Source organism: Sorex araneus, chromosome 4 (genome assembly GCF_027595985.1).
Source record: "Sorex araneus isolate mSorAra2 chromosome 4, mSorAra2.pri, whole genome shotgun sequence".
NCBI classification, from domain to species: domain Eukaryota; kingdom Metazoa; phylum Chordata; class Mammalia; order Eulipotyphla; family Soricidae; genus Sorex; species Sorex araneus.
The window spans coordinates 162,495,153-162,516,325 of record NC_073305.1 but is presented as its reverse complement, the minus strand read 5'-3'; the positions used below and the strand labels follow the sequence as shown (position 1 = coordinate 162,516,325).

The following is a 21,173-nucleotide window of genomic DNA, read 5'->3' as shown; positions in this document are numbered from 1 at the left end:
GCAGGAGTGGAGACACGGATTTTTTACATTAGTGATCAAGCACCCCCTTATTCTACTTATCTTTTTAGTACCTAAAAACTTTGCTTTGTTAGAAGAAAATTTATCTGTATATGATTTCTGATTCACTTGTCCTTCCTGCTGAGGCTCAGCAAAAGGGACCAAATGAAGAAGAATAGCAATGGACCTTATTATTTAAGGCCCATTTCAATTATGCATGTTTCAACCATTCAAGGCATATGAGGTGGTGGGTGGGAAGGAGAAAGAGGGAGCTGTGGACAGGAAATAACTACCATGTGGGTTTTACTAAGTATTTTAGAAGGAAGGTTGCAGAGATACATAAATAGGAACAGAGGCTATGATGATTCACTTTTCGCCAATAAATGGCTAAAAAAAAGTCTTAGATTAAATTCTACCTTGAAAGATTGAGAGCAAGAGTGCCAATACCTGAGGAAAATGAAGTCATGAGTCTGTGCCCAGGGGGAAAAATGATTCAAAATTAAAGTAAATGATATAAAATAGTATAAAAGTCACTTTAAACTACTTTTCTACATATCATATAAAATTGGAGTCAATTGCTAAAAATAAGAGTGTGAAGGAAGAATATGTCCAAAATATGTTCTTAGGAGTTTATTTTCAAATATTTTAGAGATATTTAAGTATTTCCCTTAGAGTAGAAAGCACATACAAATAACAAAAACAAATGATAAGCAGCAAGGATGTGAGTGAAATAAAGATAATTGATTAGACTGATTAGTAAAAGAAACTGCAGGTGATTTGCTCCCATGGCATCTGCTTTAGAGATGTGTTTGGAGACTGGAATCTAATGGCAAGGGAAATGAAAGGAAGAATAAACAAATAGAAGTACGTCAAACACAAAAGCTTCTATGCAGCGAAAGAAATGCCTCAAAATGAAAAGAAGTTCTATAGAATGAGAAAAGGTATTTTCACATCACACATCGGAAAAGGAACTAGTATAAAAGAAATACAGGGAACTCACAACACTCAACATTAAAAAATCAACCAATTAAAAAATGGCAGAGGATAAAATTGGGCACTTCTTACAATGTAGCTAATGAATACATAAAATGCTGCTTATCATCTCTTATTATAAGGGAAATACAAATGAGTGCAACTCTGAGATCCTGCCTCTGTGAGAAGAGCTATCTTTTCTGTCGAATAAGAAACTACATTTGATGAAGATGAAATAGAGAAAATGGACCCTCGATAAGTGGACCCTAGAAAATTAGGCCATTATGGAAAGCAGTGCAGAGACCCTCAAAACTTGAAAGTAGAAATAACTTTAGGTTTCAATCATGCCACTTTTAATTTACAGAATATATAAAATTAATAATTTGAGAAGATATATGCAAACCATATGAATGAACATTAGTTATAATTACAAAGCAGGAAGTATCTTAAAAGGCCTATCCACTGACAACTGGATGAAATGATGTGGCACACTATAGTAAGGTAAAAAGAAAGAAAAAAATCCTTTCATGTACAGCACCGTGGGTTTACTAGAAGGTACTATACTAAGTGAGAAAAACTGGAAAAAGTTATGGTTTGGAGTCCTCCATAATTTGTAGTTGTCAGAAGGAAATGGAGAATATGTGTGTTTGTATGGGGTGGGTTGGGGAGAGGAGGGGAGGAGAGGGGGAAGGAAGGGTCCTAATAGGGACAAAGAGGACATACATATTTATTTTCCTTCAGTCATGCACACCGGATACATAGTCTTATAATGCAATTTACTTCAGTAAAAACCAATTTAAAACATAAGACATATATTTTATACTATGATATGACTATTACATACAGTTGCTGCTACCTGCGTGGCAAGCTGTTTTAATTGCAGACTGAATTGCCATGCAGTGGAGTGTGAGTACCCTAATGCTGGTGGCTTAATTTTGAGCCATTGAAAAGGTATATGGAAATCCTAGACAATAACAAGGATTATTCTCTAGTAAACAAATTAAAGTTGTATAAAATCTCAATTCTAGCTGAGCTTTTCAGGTAAAATTAGGGGATCTTTCACATTTATAGCAATTTAATGCAATTGGTAAATTAACAATAATTACTGGGTGATAAAGGACTACAAAGAAAAAATGTTTAGGACCTTTTAGTCTTTTTAGAGATATGTGTTACACACTTAGGGAGAAACTGAGATGATTTCATAAGACAAAAGACAACAAAGGAAAATTAGCACCCCTTGTCTATATTATCAAGAAAGACACACACATTAAAACTATACAGAGTTAAAGGCTAAAGAGAAGAGAAAAGGAATTTTAAGATAGCTGGTCAACACCATAAGTCAAACAGATCATAGATAATATGCAGAATAAAATGAGATGGAGCAGCAGAGAACATCCCTATGTAGAAGAAGGAGCCTGGGGCTGAGGGTAGGCACAAGAAAGTTCCCGGACAATCTAGAGCAGGTGGGGGGCGAGGGGATGACAAATGTTTATTATATAGTGGAATTATAGCAGTGAAATATTAACTGCATTGCCTTTCTGCTTAAAGTTTTACATATTTCTCTAGCTTTATTAGCTTCTATAATAAAAGTAAAACAATCTACTTATAAAGAAAATCCCAGGACTAAAGAAACCTATGATATAGAGGTTAAAAGTTTTATAATTTCACCCCAGAGAGCATCAACATTTGTAACTGATGATGCTTATTAGTAGTGGAATATATTTATTTATTATCTAGATACTTCCATTTTCCTCACTTGCATGGATAATTCTATTACAATCAATATTTATTAGAAATCATTATGTTACATCTTATGTGCTTTTAAAAAGAGATGTATTGGTATTTTCCCTTTGACACTCAAAATATACCATTGGAGAGTTCTGGTCTATAAGGGTGTTTTACATATATATGTATTTATATACATATACATATACATATATATGCATATATATACATAAATACTCTTACTCATCTCCACTCTGCTACTTTTTCCTTTTATGTATAGGAACTGGAAATCCATATAATCTAGAGATTATTAGAGAGGTGACTTCCATTGGAAGCTGTAATAGCCCACATAGGGTCATAGAGAATGGTCAGAGTTCCCCATAAACTATATCTGATATTGCATGCTCCACTGTCTCAATTCTCTCTTCTAAAATGTGTTTTTAGAAATCTGGGAGAGGAAGGTTTTCTTTAGTATAGAAAGAGTTATTCCAAGTTTCTGAGTCCCTGAAAGAGCTGAGAAAACAGATATTGCACATTGATATCGGAGGTTAACAAGCCAGGAGAAATACAAACATGTCCATCTCCTACTGGCCTTTTGAGGATCTCAGGATCAGAAATAGAAGGCTCTAATTTCTCCTAGTAATTTTCAGGGGTTGAGGTAAATTAAATTACCTCTTTAACTGAACTTGTTTATGCCAAAGGAAAGTAATACTCTGTGGGTGCAACTCAGCACTTTGAAATTTATAGATGGGGAGTGATATGTGAACCAAACACTGAAAACCTTGGAGCAAGTTGTGAAATCTATCCACTTTCTCCCCAGTCCCCCACAATCCAAAGTGAAGGATGATTTCGACAGTTTGAAGATAGAAAATCTGAAGTGTGACTGGTTACTGACTTGGGTTTCCAAAGGAATTTGAGATGAGGAGAAATAGGAGCTAGAGGTTGAGCAAAATTCCTCATGAGGAGTGATGTATGAAAGGGCATGGTAGCAGTATGTGAACTTCTGAGGTGTTGTGATGTAGGAAGCAGCAAAGGCAGGCTTACAGAACTTGGCCACTGTGGAGTTTTACCAGGAATGCAAGAATGGTCCTTGGGATTTAGATTAGACAAGGAAAAGAGAATTAGATAATGAATCAGTTATTAAAAGCAGCTGTAGAATAGATTTCCTTGTGGGATTTTTAAAATGAAAAAAGAGTTCTTAAAAAGACAGTAAATTTCATTTAGTGTAGTTCTGGCTTGATGTGGAAGAATGTGTTGGACAATAAAAGGAAAGCTTCTTTGCATGGGCTTCACGATTTCGAAGCTTTACAGTTTTCAAGCTGACATGATCTCATTTGACCCTCAGTGAAACTTTGAGCAATAGGACAAGGCCAAGAATTACTTCAGTTTGAGGAAATGTAAAGACAAAGGGTTAAGGTCCAATGGGGAGGGAAGAGATGAAGGAAGGAAGGCAGACCTCTGAAGGTTTTGAAGTTCAGTCTCCTCAGAGAATTTTTTTTTTTTTTTGACGAAAACGTTTGTTCTTTTCAGGTACACTTGATTACTCACTGTTAAGAAGACGGAAGTCAATGAATGGGTAGGAGCCACGGCGTTCAGCAGGAACCCCCGTCTGACCCCTTAGTCGTACATCTCCTAGAAAACAGAAAATACAAACAAATGTTTGAAAGCATTGCCAAATGTATTCAGTTTTCCTCTGTAAATCTTCTGAACGACTTAACTCACTGGAACTAACACCAAATGTCAGGAGAAAAAGGATTTCCCCTCATCTAACTCAAGAGAGTGCTACGTGGGAAGGGCTAATTAATGAATGAACTTGGCAATACGCTGACAAATGAAGCAACATTTTCTTCTGTATTTGCTTGGAAGGTAAGCCAGTAAAAATTCTAGTAATTCACAAAGCATACATAGTTTAAAAAATATTTCTAGGGCTCCCTAAGGAGGAAGAAGGCCAAACGAGGTGCTGGGATTATTATAGTTTTTATTCACATTCATACTTCTTTTGGTTTTAGCACAAATGATTCTTGACGTGTGCACCAGTGTGTCAATGAACTTAGCTTAGATAGAGACCAGCCTAGCTCCAGGTATGCCAGACAACTAGCCACCCTATACACAGCAAAGACTGTAGACATTCTAGCACCCTTTTCCCAAATTTCCTTGATTATATTAACTTATTTTCTCCCTTGGTATGTGTCCTTATTTCTGATAAAATTAGGCAATTAAGACAATAAAGTTTAGAATAAGGTTGATCTGGCCCAGGACTTTGGCTTTCTTACTTCAAACATCATGGGTAGAAAATCTGAAATAACAATCTGTCCGGAAATAACTTAACTTTCTTCTACACTCCTCGAAAACAGAGATCATGCATATCATGTGTTTCATATTTCTCCATAGTGATTTGTGTGATTTCTGGTACTTAACAGAAATCATGTTCTTTGTGGACAGGATATATATAAAGTCAAATTCACTGATCAATTCATACAGTATAGAGCTAGAGGAAGATTAAAATTCATAGACCAGAGCTGAAGATGTGGCTCAAGTGGCAGAGCACATTCCTTGCATGTGTGATGCCCTGGATTTAATACTTAGCATCTCCTGGACATTGGGCACTGCAGGGTGAGATACTTTCTCCTCCTCCTCCTGCTCATCATCATCATCATCATCATCACCACCACCATCATCACCATCATCAACAGTAACATCTAACTCATTAGATCTAATACAATTCTCAGGCCAATATGATCATTCCCATAAACCATTTTTTTTTAGGCAAATGAGATCTTAGCCTATAGTAATAAAGAAGAGACCAGTATCTGGGTCTTGCATATTTTTGAGTTTATAAACTATAATCGGTGATCTTTTAGGCTAGTTTGTGCTCTGAATTTTATATTGGTGTTACTTAATGTTTTAAATAATCTGATATAATAGTGCCATGTACAACAACTCTGATATTAATTAATTTTATAATTAGCTGAATACCAAGTGGGAGAAGGAGGAGGAGGGACATAATGTAAACTACAAATATTTACAAAAACAGTAAAGAAGGAAATGCTGTTAGCATTGGTAAGTTCAAGAGAGTGGGTGGTCAATGGAAGAAAGCCACCGGGAAGAACCGCAGCATTTTCTTCTCTTTCAAAGTATTTTTTTTTAACATGCTGTGTTGATAACTCTCCAAAGAGTTTGCATAAATGCTTTCATGTACATCACTATGTATTTGTTTTCTTGTTGATCTCATTGGATCTTTGCAAAAGCTTTATGAAGACAGTGACTATTATTCTTCCTACCTTCCAGGTGAGAAAATGGAGGCTCAGCAAAGGAAGTGGGGACTGTTGCTCACCCTCCCCATGTGTAACTGGCTTTTCAGTGTGAAGTCCTCTGAGCATCTGCTAGGCTAAGTATCTTCTTCCCCAGGAGAGCAGAATAACTATGTGCCTTATAAGCTTGAATGAATGCAAAATTTTTCTAATACATTTTGCGACATATACTTCTTTCTTTCTTCCCCACACTTCACATATAACCTAATTTTCATCTTTTATTCTATTTATTAACAAATAGAAAATTTAAGAAGATTTACAATCAGTCACTAATTGATGCTTGAAGCAAGAACAGAAAGATAGTAGATTCTTATTATGGAGTTGAGTTTTTGTTTTTTAGGCCACACCCTGGTGTTCGGGGCTTGCTCCTGGCTTTGTTCCAAGGAATCACTCTTGGCACAGTATGGGAGACCAACTGGGGTGTCAAGAGTAGAACTTAGTCAGCCGTGTGCAAGGTAAGTGTCTTACCCACTGACTACCTTTATGACTCTGAAGTTAAGTTTTAAATAAAAAATAAGAAAATTTTCACTATTCAATAAAACATCTTCACACAGATGCAGGACTTTCTTTTCTTTGTTTCTTTTCAAGACTTATGATATAGAAATAAAAAATTTAAGTAATATAAAGCCTAATAAACAAATGCACAAATCACCTGCTTCTTTGCCTATTTGTTTTTATGACTCCACAGTTAAAAGTGAATGAGATAATATAACAATTATAAACAAAGCTAGTCCTGAAATCTCTATTGCTAAATTTTGCACGCAGAGTTCTTTTCTCAATATTACTGCTTTTTAGCCTTATGGAGTGTGTACATCTGATTTAAAATGAGTGGAAATATCTCAGGCTCCACATAAAAGACATTGCATTTCCAGTGTCCATTGAGAAATTTCAGGATATTGAAATGATATCACAAATTCAACGTTGACTTTAAATGAATTTTTATTTTATGGACGACTAGAAGATAAACACATACTTGAATTCTTACTGCCTTCAATACAGGATTAGTAATAAAAAACCCAACCAAACAAACACAAAATCATATATTTGAACAACCATGCAGAGCTGAAACCTTATTTCTTTAGTCTCCAGATCCTGCCGGGCCTGTGGATTTGTTTGCTGTGTCATTCTTCTGGATTTTTTTTGTAGGCATTTCTGGCTCAACAACTGGAAATCACTTCTCCACAAGTATTTGCTTCTCTGTATTAAAAGAGTTTCTCCTGATATTGTAGATCTGCATGCCCTCTGCATACAAAGCATAGACTCCAGACCATTGAGCTATCTCTCTGGTTTTAAACCCCATGTTCGTAACCACTTTCTTGCATTATCAGCACTTAAAAACTATGTTGACATGCACCAATGTTTTATTACCAACATACATTTTGCTATTTGGAAACAAAGCAAATATGTATTTATCATGATACTCAAAAGTTGACTACCAGAGAATCCACCCCTTTGATGAATTTGATAGTCAATAGATGTTTATTCCAAGAGCAATTCAATGAAACTGGGTTGTCCAAGTGAGACAACCAAACTCTGATGTAGCCAACAAGGCATCTATTATTTTCAGGTTAGAAATGGAAAGCAATTATGAAAAATATGGCATGACTGAAATTACCTGGCAAATAATTCACTAAAGTTCTTAATTAAGATTTTTATGATGGATGCCACCCCTTTTTGGGAAAAAGCAACAACAACGAAACAAACTGATATCAAAGCAACCTAAACAAACAAATCCAACAAATCCATACCACTACCAATATACTTCAGAACCCAGACCTGCAAGTTTTCTCTTCATGCTTCTTATTTCAACTACAGAGAAGTCTTGGAAGTGGATTACTCAAAAATCTATTGGTGGCCTTAGGAGTAATAAAGAATTGTTTTTATAAAAGATTCAATCAGGTTAAAAATACCAGAAAGGCAGGAGGTAGGGCAATTGTTAAGTAGGTGAACAATACAATTTAGAAATATTCTAACATAGAAAAGAAATACAAACTAAACCTGACATTCTGTATCTTGTGAATATTCTATTTAAGTGAAACTTTCAGGTGGTTCAATTTAATGTCACAAGAATATATGTCTAATACAAGAAGTTCTCTCTCCCACACTCTACTTTCAAGAGCCCCTTTATGACACTTAATTGCTGTAATAAGCTTGTGGGAAGAGAGAACTAATTCAGTACCAACAGTCCCTGGAGAAGCAGTGAGCGCTAGGCTGATGTCCGCAGAACAGAATGAGTGGCGTCCTGCTGAACTGCTTTTACTGGCCCATGGCCTTGGGCAATCATCTATTTACCTAAGGCCTTATATCCAAGCTAAACAATTATTTTGACTATTCATAAGACCCTTGTTTAACTTGGGCAACTTTTTTTTTTCTTTTCTGGCAAAGTAAAGGTGGCATGGAAGCAGGGTAGGAAGCGTTGACAGCTCTTAGTCGTGTCCTCAGTCTGCTCTTATTGTGTTCCAAAATGAAATAAACAGCAGGGGAATTCTTATTTTGAAAGGCTTGTTTCTCTTTTGCCCCTTCCAGCTGAAAACATAACATGTCGTCCTGGAGTATTTAAGGCTGCAAACACGGGGAGGGAGCTCAGCCGAGTGGCTCCGAGAGCCAAGCTCGGGAGATAGCCACTTACTTCTCCCAGGGGACATGGTTCTGGAAGGGACCTCTCGCCCACTTGGCCTCTTAGGGCTGCCTCTGTTTAATCAAAGCTTGTGCGATGTGGCCTCTTATATAACTGGCAGGGAGGGTGGAGATGCTGACAGTGATGACAACTTACAGTGGCTGAAGCACGGGCCACATGACAAGAACCAGACTCTAGCCCCAGGCATGTGTCGGGGTCATTTCAGGGTGGGAACAAGGGGTAGGAAGAGGGGACAGAAGCAGCTACTGTGTTCGTAGTGCATCTGAGATGACAGAGGATAGGAATGTGGCTCTCGTGGCTGCTGGTGACACTGGTTAGAGATTTAGAGTGAGGGCATGCCTGTGAACCAGGAAGAGGAGGTGGGGGGTTAGTGTCAAGAAGCTGTATGGAGTGGGAGAGCAAGACTCGGGTGAAAGATACTCCTCTGGGATCCTTGAAAGAGACTACTTCACTCACTGATACGATCTTTGCAAAACCAAGGCAGAGGGAAACCAGATTTCCAAATTTTCAGGAGGCAGGAATTTTCACTGAGCCTCAGGTGGTGGCTTAGTATCTTTCAATGACTCCTCCTAATTAGCAAAGTGAGTGACTCCTCCGAAGGTGTTTGTCTAGGAGGAAGGCTGGGCAATTTAAGCATGCCACAGGTTTATGGGAAACGCTGGCAGCTAGTTTACGTTCCTTGGGCAGAGGTATCTGAGTTATGAGCTTGCATGAGAGCCAAGATGACTGATGCAGCCACGTTGCTCTTATACATGTTCAGTGTGGGCCTGTGGATTGACCAAGCACTATGCGTACAGACTGGCTGAGGAGGATGCTTCTTACCCAGCGTTCTGTTGTACTAATTGAATAGTCCTGGGCTGTCGAGGAGAGACCTTTGTATTCAAGGAAGAGAGAGTCCAGGATGAGTTCAGAAACCACCCTTTTGGCAGAAGAAACAAAATAAAATCTTTTCTTATGCTTAAGAAAAGTTTTCTTTCTTCTTCTCCTTCTCCAAACCTTGATCTTTATATCAAACTCAGAAAAGGGAAATTTCATCAAGTTAGAGTCCCCAAACAATAATGTACTACTTTGTAACTTTAGCTTAGAATTGTTAAATACTCTGTGACAAATGTGCATTTTGGAGCTTGAATGTTCCACAAGAGAATATAGACACAGCAGGGTCTTTATTTTCTAAAGCAGGTAACTCTCAAACTAGACAGTCTTTAACTTGATGACTTTACAGAAGAAAAATGAGAGAAAAAAAGCTTCAATCACTAGGAACACTGGAGTTTAATAAAAAAAAGATATCGAACAAGAAGCAGCAGGAATGCCTGAAGAGAAATCCAAGAAGCTGTAAAAGAACTTGAAAGTATACAAAGACCATGTCTTCTCACAATTATAGAGAAGAAAAGGAATAAGCTGAGAATACATTTTTGGGAATACGTGAGCTTGGTCTGCCGTAAGTAATGAAAAGAGCAGCATAAACATACACATTATTTGCTTATTTCTGGGACAATACTTTCAGTGTGCAGAATCTCATCAAGGCAGAGTATGTTGGTTTTTTAAATAGAGGATTCCCACAGACAATGCCTGGCACATTTTAGGCACTCAAGAAACAATGGCTATTGTTCTTGTTTGGTTGCTGTTCTGAGATTGCCCTGTCCCATCTTTACTCTCTCCTACATGATATTAGGAATTATTTAGGAGGATGTCAAGGTCAGCAATTGCATTAAGACTGTGCAAGTATAAGTTCTCATAACATCCAGCTTAATATAGCTGTGCAAATCACCACATTTTCCTGTGGAACACACAAAGCTTAAAAGTGACTGAGTGGGATCAGAAGCCAGGAGACCTTGGCTGTCCTGCTCTCTACCACAGCCACACTGGGTCACTAACTTTATTCTCCACAGGAGTCACCACCCGCTCTTTTCCTATCCCCCTTTCTTTTATTTGTTTTGATTAATTTTTAAAATTAAAGTATTATGATTTACGAAATTAGTCAGAGTTGTGTTTTGGGCATATTGTGTTCCAGCACCAATCCCATCGTCAGTGTCAACTTCCCTCACAAGTGCCCCAGTTTCCCTTCCACCCACCATCACCATTTTTTTCCACAATTACCCAAGACATTCTTTTTGGTTTTCTTGATCTTCCCATGCAATTTATCATCTCTCATTTGTGCAAGTCATGGTCATAAAAATTTGTGCCGAACTTATGTCCTGATAAGAACTAAAATTTAGCCTCTTGATTTATCTTGGTAACAATATAAGCTTAGTAAAGTGTAGGAGTTCTGTGGACTATGACGTGGGAACTGAGGAGTTTCCTAAGGCTACACGTGAGGTCAAAGGGAACTGAGTCTTAACTAGATATCTTGGTATCTTGTGGGGTGTCTTTGTGTAACTTAGGAATTTGGAGTAAGTGAGTCAGCAAAGGAGTTAATCCTAAATCAGTCTAGAAGAAATCTTAATCTGAATTTATTTTAACAAATGCTCACCCCAAACCTCATATATCACTGTATCACTGTATTACTGTCATACCATTGTTCATCGATTTGCTCGAACGGGCATTCCTGTTGCATGCTAGTGTAGTCCAATGATGTATTCAGGGCTCTTTCAGGTTCAGGGGAATGAAGACAGTCATTGTTACTGTTTTTGGCATATCGAGTATGCCACAGGTAGTTTGCCAGGCTGTTGTCCTGGGTTGGAGAGATACTACAGTGGGAGAGCACTTGCTTTCATACAGTCAACCTGGGTTTGATCTCCAGCAAACTATATATTTCCCTGGGCCCCCCAGGAGGAACTTCTGAGTGCAGAACCAGGGGTAAATCCTGAGCACTGCTTGATGTGACCCCAAACAAAACAAAACAAAACAAAACAAAAACAAATCTTGTTCTTCACTCAAATAACTATTAATCAAGAAAAGAGTTAAAGAAATGAGTACATAGGGCATAAGGCAAGAAGCCTAACTTTAAATAGTATTGGATATGAAAGTTTGGATATGTAAGTCTGAGGAATTGGGGGCTTTTTGATGTTATATTAAAAAATAACTGGGACCCCTCTGAGTCTTGTGCTGGTTGCTGGTTGGTGGCGAGATGGCTAATCGCAGCAAGAAAGTGGGAATTGTGGGTAAATATGGGACCCATTATGGTGCCTTTCTCCGGAAGCTAGTGAAGAAAATTGCAACTAGCCAGCATGCCCAAGTACTTGTGCTCTTTCTGCGGCAAGACCAAGATGAGGAGATAGGCGGGGGGCATCTGGCAATGTGGTTTTTGCATGAAAACCATCACCAGGGGTGCCTGAACCTAAAAATACCACTTCTGATGTCACAGTAAAATCTGCCATCAGAAGACTGAAGGAAAGGCCTGTCGATCTGCCATCTGAAAGATTGCTAACCTATACTAAATGGGTTAACTTAAGTAAAACTAAATAAGTTGGAGATTTCTGGGTTTAAAATAGTTTTTCCTCAATTTTATAAAATGTTTTAGTTAGTGACTTGAAAGAGAATAATTTTATGTTCAAACATGTTAATATAATTTTCATGTTTAAAATGCCCTCACATTGTAGAAGTATGATTGAAGATGTGGTTTATACTCTCACAAGGGTCTCCAATGAACACATTTCTGTGAGTAGAGGCAAAAACTCTATAACAATGCTATTTCAAAGACTGTTGTTATCAGGATGAGGTATCCTTTGTAGCTGATCAGTATGTGAAATTTCTGAAAACAGTACAGGAGAGAGGGGGAAGAGAGTCAAAAAGGAAAAGGAGGAGAGAAAGGTAAAAAAAGAATGGATACAAGATGACTTGAATATGGGGTCTGAAGAAGAGGATGGTGTCAAGAAAAAGTCCTTGATTTCTGCTTTAAATAACTGGTTTGTAGGTTGTACTTATCATAGAAAGATGAAATTCTCCAAGAAGGGGTATTTTGTGCCCTTCATTTGATAATTTATGCTCAATATAAAAATGGAAAATAGTACAGAGAGAGAAGGAGGGAGGGAGGGAGAGAGAGAGGGAGAAAAGGAGGGAGAGAGAGAAGAAAAATATCTGACATAGAGGCAGGCTGTGAAGAGGGTGCAGGAGGGAAACTGGAGACATTAGTAATGGGAAATTGTGCACTGGTAAAGTGATAGGTGTTGGAACTCAATCATATACACCTTTGTAACTGTGTATGTCAGCTATTCAATAAAAAACTAAAAAAAGAGATATGTTTGGCAGTAATACAAAAGTGAAATACCTTGGGAAGAGTTTTGACCTTGTAGAGTTTATAGTGTATAGGAAGGGACAGCATAGAACAGTCGCATGAATAAATATGTGGTTGCAAGAGGGAAAATGAAATTATAGGGAAGCATATTGTGTTAATATGTAATAGTTGATTTTATCTTGTGAGAGGTTATTGTGTTCCTCTCTGACATGGTAACATTTGATCGGAGTAGCTGAATGAACAGGAGTTATTTTAAAGTGAATGCATGTTTTGATTACCTTGGAGAGTCTGGCCTTATGCTTGATGTTTTACCTGTTATAATTAGTACCTGTTATAATTATAATTAGTAAGAGTGCCACCCTGAATGAAGCATTCTGATTGGATCCTACATTATGTGATCACCATGCTGAGTGCAGCAATTCATGTGTCCAATGACCCTATGGTGGAAAAATAGTATCAAGGTGCCAGAATGAGTCAGGTGTGTCTGCCAGGGTAAGTGAAATGGTCATTGAAAAACAATAGCTAATTGTAGTTAGTTGGGTGACTACAATGAGAAATAGAGTTTTGAATATCACATGGAGTCAGAATATTGGGAAGGTATTGGGAAGGCATAAGGAGTCACTATTTAATAGATCTAATGCTAAAAAATTTATAATGCAGCCCCTTATGGTGTTGCACTGCATTATATCATAGATATATATCATAGATCATATATCTATGATCATATGAACTATGATCACTGCAGTAAAAGAAAGATATTTGAGAGAAAATAACATGCTGATCTTTAGAACTGTAGTAATTCCTAGGAATGATACTGCTAACAAAATACAATTCAAAAATTGCAGAAATTAAAAATGTCCTGGTTATAAAAGCATATACTTTTTTCAAAATACAGTGACACCCTGTCTAATCTAATTTCTATGCTTAAAGATTCTTAATGAAAAGTCTAATAGAAATCACTACCAAGGTAAATATTCACTGGATGGGCACATGAAGAAGAATAAATATAATTAATAAGATTAATACCAACTGAGTCCCAATATTGATGAATAACTTCTTGTTATTTTTTTTAAAAACTGAATAATTTGAGAGAAGGGTTTTAATGTATTGTTTGTTTTCTTGTGCTTTTGAACTTCCTGATTCTGGCTGGGAACAAGGACAAATCTGCCAAAATACTGCAAGAAAAGATGCTGCTGATCATGGGCAGGAAATACTCCTAGTCCCATGAGATAGCCTGTTCTTAGGAGACTTCCACACCAAGTCTGCTGGCTTTAGAAGGATCATCAGCCACCACACTCACTGCTGCAGCCCGCTCAGGGCCAGAATGTATTAGGAGAATTATTTGGTCCAAGCACTTGTGCCAACATGGCACTTGGGATTCTTTTAAGCTCCAAGTGTTGTTCATTTTTGGTTTGTTTTTCAGAAGGGAAACAGATGGTAAAAACTTAACTCCGTAGGGAAATGATTGAGTTGGTTATATTATATCCATGCTATGTTATTTTACTGTTAAAACCACTCATTCACTTTTCTACAGGAATAGTTAACATTTATTGAGCAGTTAGTGGGACTCAGGAAACCCTTGAAAAACTTTTATGTGAATTAATTCATATAATCCTCTCAATACTCTCTTAGACAAATTCTTGTCAATATCACACATGAAAGACAGAGATGTTCATTTTTCTAGCAGACATGACTATAAAATTAAGGTAGATTTGAAATGAATATGAATTATCCTAGAGCCTGTGCTCTTAACGGGTAGGGTACAATCTCTGTTCAAATAACTCTCAGTCCAAAGAAAAAAAATCACTGTGTATTTGAAAAAGGCGTAAAGATATTACATATTTTAAAACTATATCACAAAGTAAAAATAATAGCATGAAAAGTTATTTACTACCTCTGTGATTTTGTTGAGTCCTAAATGTTCTCAAATGTAATATTCTGTGTTGTTAAATAACTCTCTTAGACAATTGTCTTCAAAAAACATGACTAGAAAATTAAGGCAGATTTGAAATGAGCTATTATCATAATACCTGCCCTCTATGCCTAATTGAAAGCAGAGCCAAATGAAATGACATGGTTAAGAGTGTCATTTGATGATGGCTGCTCAATGCCTCTATTGCAAACCACAACACCCAAAAGGAGAAAGGAAGCAAAAGGGAATGCCCCGTTACAGAGTCGGGGCAGGATGGAGGGGAGGGGAGGGGGTAGGAGGGATTTTGGGACCATTGGTATTGGAAAATGGACACTGGTGGAGGGATGGGTACTTGATCATTGTATGACTGAAACCCAAGTATGAAAGTCTGTAAGCTGGTAACTGTGATTCACTAATTAAAAAATAAAAAGAGTGTAATGTAAATAACTTTCAAATGAAGATTTTATTTATGAACATTCTTGTTGGAACACAGATGTTCAATAGGCTAGAGAGCTTACGTTGCATGCAGGAGACCTAGGTTCAGTCCCTGGCACTGCCTACTTCCAAGTACCACCAGGAGCAGTTCTGAGCTCCAATGATTGTGACACACCTCCCCCAAGCAAGACCCAAAACAAAAGAAAAGAACATTCCTGTTGCATGTCAATTATAGATAATAAACTATATTTTATATAAATTATGTATTACACATTATATTACTTTATTATTACATACTTTATATATTTTATATATTATATAAAACATACTTTATATATTACAACAGAAATACATAATATTTTTGTTGACATCACCAATGGTAAACAAATCTAGGTCTTTAAAAATATGAAACAACAACAAAAAATAAAAATATGAAACACTGGTGTTCTTGGATATATAATTAAATGTGTGAATTATATTTAATTAATGCATAATTAAGTGGGTAGACCAAATGTATTAAGGAAACAGAGACTTAAACAAATTAAATTAAAAAAATTGAGTGTCATGGGATAAGTTATGTGCCCCTGAAATTCAAATGTGGAAGACAGCCCTTTTGTATTTCAGAACAAATTATATTTGAAGATGAGGCTCTCAAACTAAATATGAGGTTGGTAGGGTGGGGCCTCGTTGAATCTGATTTGTGTTCACAAGAAGCAGAATTTTGGAAAAATTTGGGGAAGACCCAGTGAGGTGGCCACATGCAAGCCAAGGCGAGAGACCTCAGTAGAAACTGAGCATCCTGACGTGCTGATACCTTGATTTGGGTCTTCCAATGTTCAGAACTTCCAACTTCCAGAGATATGAGAAAACATCTCTGATACTTTGGGTCTGCAGTACCTCAGGACAGTAGAAACAGGGGCCAGGAGAATTGGTCCATGGTTGGAAACCTGTCTCAAGTGTTGGGGGAGAAGGCAGTTGGGATAGAGAAGGAAGCACCATGACAATGATAGTTGGAAATGATCACTCTGGAGGAGAACTGTGTGCTGAATACTGGTAAGGGAACAAACATGCTGACCACCCAGTACCTGTACTGCAAACTGTAATAACCATAATTCCCTAAAAGGGAGAGAGTGACAGAGAGAGAGTGACAGAGAGAGAGACAGGCAGACAGCAGACAGAGAGAGAGAGAGAGAGAGAGAGAGAGAGAGAGAGAGAGAGAGAGAGAGAGAGAGAGGGAGGAAAAAAGAGAAGGGTAGCCAAAGGGAAACTGGGGACGCTAGTGGTGGGAAATGTCACTGGTGGGTGTTGGAACACAGTGTAATAGAAACCTGACCATGATCAGCTTTGTAACTCTTATCTCATGGTGATTCAAAGAAAAAAAATTCTGTGGTATTTTCTATGAAAATTGGAGAGGCTGCTTTTACTGACCAAGAAGACAGAATTTAGCAGTCAAGTGACCCCCAGCTTCATCAGAGGTTCCCATATGTTCCTTTTCAATGATCAGTACCCTGTCTCTTTCCAATCAATGCCCGTTCTTTAATAGTAGGCACATTGCAATATTGGCAACTCAATTTGTGTTGTATTCAGTCACTACCAGGATGAGATTCTAGACTTGATTTTCAGGAATCTCAGTTCTGCAGTCACAGGAAATATGAGTCTCTTACAGGGCAGACATGGAAACTTTCAGGTCATTTAGGCAGTGCTTGACCTGGAAATTCAAATTGTTTAGCTCATCATTTCCTTTTCCCTCTTGTCAAACAACATTAGGAGCAGTTAATCTCATTACAACTTTTAGTCTGTCAAAACTGTTCAAAGGAATTACATACATGGCTACCCCAAAACTTGCCTTTGATAAGCTCTTTTCTTTTCTTTTCTTTTCTTTTCTTTCCTTTTCTTTTCTTTTCTTTTCTTTTCTTTTCTTTTCTTTTCTTTTCTTTTCTTTTCTTTTCTTTTCTTTTCTTTTCTTTTCTTTTTTTCCTTTTGGTTTTGGGGCCACACATGGCGATTCTCAGGGTTTACTTCTGTCTCTGTGCTCAGGAATTACTCCTGGTGGAGCTTAGGGGACCATCTAGGATGCCAGGGATCAAATTTGGGTCTGCTGCATGCAAAGAAAGAATACTCTCTCCTGCTATTATTATTTTAAAAATATTTAAAATCTTAGAATTTTGGGCTTTCTTTCATATATGTTTTTAAGTAATCGTATTTTTGTTTACTGAGCAATTTTGCAATCTCATTGCAATCTATTTCTATGTTTCTTTTCTACAAACTGGAAAATTTTGCCTGTAATTAACTGAGTAAATGTTTTCATAAATGTGCCTTTAATCATTTTCTGTTCTTATCAGGTCTTATAACTGTTTAGAGTTGATTTTGATGGCAGTACATGCATCACTGTTTGAAGTTGAAGTCTAATAATGCCCAGAATAATGTTTCCTGCATCTTGTTCTACTCCATCTTCTCTTTTGATAATTACATTCACAAAAATAGCTCCTCATGCCCAAACATGATTTTAATCTGTATGTATTTTAGAAATAGAACTAAAACATGTTTGAATAATTATTTTAAATTTGACAAACAATAATGTTAATTTTCAGTCAGTGTACTAGGGTACCTATTGTAAATCTACTGGAAGTTGTGTTATATTAGGAATCATGATGACTGTGAGAATTATAATGACAATGGCTTTTATGCTACCAATTGATATCTGGGGAACAATATCTTTTCATACTAATTGTTCAGTTTTTCATATATGATATGCTGTCACTTTTAGTTTTAATTCCATAAGTATAATTGTCACTGAAAGATAGTTGTACAGGTGGTATAAAACTTCTTCTAAACTGAGTTAAAATTTGGTGCCTTGTTTCAGGAAATCATCATGATTCTACTACCTGTATTTCTTTAGGATGACTTTGCTTTCTGATGCCATAACATGCTTAGAAAAAAAAAATTGACTCCCATTGGGTTACCCGTACCTAATTGTTCAAATCCAGAGTCCTTAGGACTGGGACCCTGGCTGTTCCTAGCTTGCTTGGCCAGCCCAGTAGGTGAAAAGTTTTAATATTTTAGCATGCTCGAAACCCATTCATAGCACAGTGGCTGGGACATACTCTAACTTACATAATAAAGAACACACTATCTGTAAATAATTCTCAAACATAGCTTGTTATAGATCTGACTTATTATAATATGTGTTTTTTATTTTAAATTCAGCACATTCAACAAGAGTCACAGTCACTCAATTAACCTTGCATGTTACAATCAGTAGGATTTGGGTTGGGTGGACTACGAGTCACAGAAATTTGAAATTTAAAAGACCCTGATTTAAAGCCAATGTTTTAAATTTTAGTTCTGTTTATCTGACATAGAGGTAAATATGAAAAAGACAAGATTATGTTGCCCTTAACTTTCTACCTATATGACTCAGTGGGTTTTCTTTTATTTCATGACAATTTCAAACTGGTCCACATTTTCCTTCTTTGAGACAGAATGGTAATACAACAGATAGGAGGCTTGTCTTGCATGAGCTGGCATGGATTCGATCCTCAGAACCCTATATGGCTCTAAATGATCCCCAAGTGCAGAGCCAAGAGTAAACCCTTAGTACCATTGGGTATGGCCAAAAAACTCCCTCCCCCCTTCTTTTTTCTTGAGAGAGAAAATAAAATTAAACTAAAATTAACATTTTTCAATTTTATAACTTTGTTTTTAAGCATATTCTAATTTAATTGGTCTGGACTGAGTGTGGGCATGGATATTTTTACAAAGTTTCTCTAGTGATTTCAATGGGGGGGGACATCATTGAGGAGGATAGTTCACTGAACAAACATATAAAAGGCCATAACCCAAAACACAAGCATTTAGCAAAAGAGTGATGAGACTTAAGAAAAAAGCAAATGTGTGATTTTGTGTGTATGGGGGAGGAGGCTGGGGGCACACCTGACTGTACTTAGGACTTGCTCCTATGTCTGCACTCGGAGATTCTCTTGGTAAGGCTAACCACATATGATCTCTCAACAGATCATATGTGGTTGAGATAGAACCTGGTCAATTGTGTGCAAGGCAAGTGCTTTACCCACTGTACTATCATTCTAGCCTGAATGTTTTACACATTTAATAGGAGTGCTTGTTAGAATCATCATCTTATGATTTTATAAAATTGTGTATTATTTTGAAGCAGGGGTTTCAGTTGGGGAATTATCATAGTTATGGTGATCTAGGAGAAGTTTTGTAGACCAATTTGAAAATAAAAATGAAAACTAGAAAATTAGAAAAATGAAAGTGAAAATTAGAGAATAAATTCAGATATGGTCAAAAAGAAGGGGAAAAACAGCAGATAGAAATTAGTGGAGTGGTTTGTTTGTGGGGATATGGGCAGAAATATAGGAGAGAAGAACTCTTGGCCTTGCAGTGAAAATATTAGTAGTTGAGCAAAAATTAGGGCAGTATGTATGTGGTTGGTTCAGACATTGAAAGGCTATGAGCATATATTTACTTGGGCTAGGAAAATTAGAGCTCAGAAAGACAGAGCTTGTGACCACAATCTGTTTTCATACTCAAAAAGTATGAAAAGAATAATACGACATACAGCTATTGAACATTAAGAGCATAAGACACATAAATTGCTTATTATTTATTAGATGAAAGTCACAACTCAAGTTCTAAATAAAAATACAAGTAATGTTACAGAGTTCAAGTTTACTACATAGCATTTGTGGGCTCTTTCTAGAATTTTCAGTATAGTTGACACCTCGGAACTCTGAGTCATGTTTCATGGACATTCAACCTTTCTCACAGGTATGTGAAGGGACACATGCTACCCTGCCAAGGGAAGGATTATCCCTGATTGTGCACAAAATTAAGTAATTTCTAGGTCATTCAAGGTTAATGTTAATATTGAACTTTTTGGATAGTTTAAAAATTGCACTTGGTGTCTTGCAATGTCTCCAAGGGCATACAAAATCATGAGCAATAACTGACTATATCACTAAGACAGACAATTTGGAAAAATGGATGGTTCCAGTAGGGATTATATGACTGTCGCTGGGCATAATATTTGTAGCTTCTACCAAATAGTTAAACGTAACCTCTGAGTATTAGAGATAGAAAATAAGGAAAATAGAAAAAAGACAGAGAGAAGTAAATTTTTATAATATAAGTCTTTGAGGATAAGGGTTCTATCTAAATATGACAAGTATGTCATAAACTAAAAATGCCCAATAAATATTTTGTTATTTTGTTTTTATCCAAGTGCATTTTTTCCCCACTTGGGAATATGCCCTATATAAAGATGCATAAAATGTTCACTTTGGCAAACTCATTTCCATTCATTTCTTGTTTTTCGGCATTCGGAAAATCTACAACAGTGTCAATATAATATTTTGATTATGTTTTTCAACTTCCCCATTCATTGACTTGGCTTTATACAGAAATAATATTCAAAATATGGCCCCAAAGAAAATATGCTGAGTACCAGGGTCATCAAGTGAACAATTGCATCTTTCTCTGCAAAGGTAGCTGGTGAAATGGACCGAATTGCAGGAGGTAGAAGCACATGTTTGTAGTCTTCTCTTTTCTCCATTTTTAATAACATGGAACCATTTATTTATTGACTGCTTGAAATAAATTCAAATAGAAGAACTTTGTAAATGCTGTAGTCTCTGGTATGACCTACCTGGTGCCAATCTTTTTTGTAATTTATGAAAGGGACTCAGACAGCTTGAATGTCTACTCTTTTTTGTCCAAGATTTGTGTTGTAAGCTAAAGCCTCTTTGTCTGGAAAAAAATTGGACAACAATTCACAAGTTCACAATTCTCTTAGATGAATTGGGATCTTATCAATGCTCATACCTAAGTAGGCTTCAAATGTATAAGAAAACTTGACACCTGTGTTCTACAAAGTATTTTGATGGTGTTTTACTATTTCTGGGTGAGCAAGAATATTTCAAAACTCTCTGTTTTGTTCCCCAGGGATTGATGGGAACAAAAGGAGGTGAAAGGCTGAAGAAAACTAGA

The 21,173-nt window shown here is 36.8% G+C and overlaps 1 protein-coding gene and 1 pseudogene across 4 annotated transcripts in view; one reads left to right on the top strand and one right to left on the bottom strand.

Annotated features, from left to right (window-relative positions):
* PDE7B (phosphodiesterase 7B) overlaps positions 1-21,173 on the bottom strand; it is a 339,167-nt gene that overhangs the window by 81,839 nt on the left and 236,155 nt on the right. For all 4 annotated transcript variants that reach the window (XM_004609012.3, XM_055136442.1, XM_055136440.1 and 1 more), the window contains one exon: positions 4,243-4,326. In XM_004609012.3, the coding sequence (XP_004609069.1) occupies positions 4,243-4,326 (84 nt within the window). The remainder of the gene's footprint in view (positions 1-4,242; positions 4,327-21,173) is intronic.
* On the top strand, positions 11,711-12,048 carry LOC129404203 (60S ribosomal protein L37a-like; annotated as a pseudogene).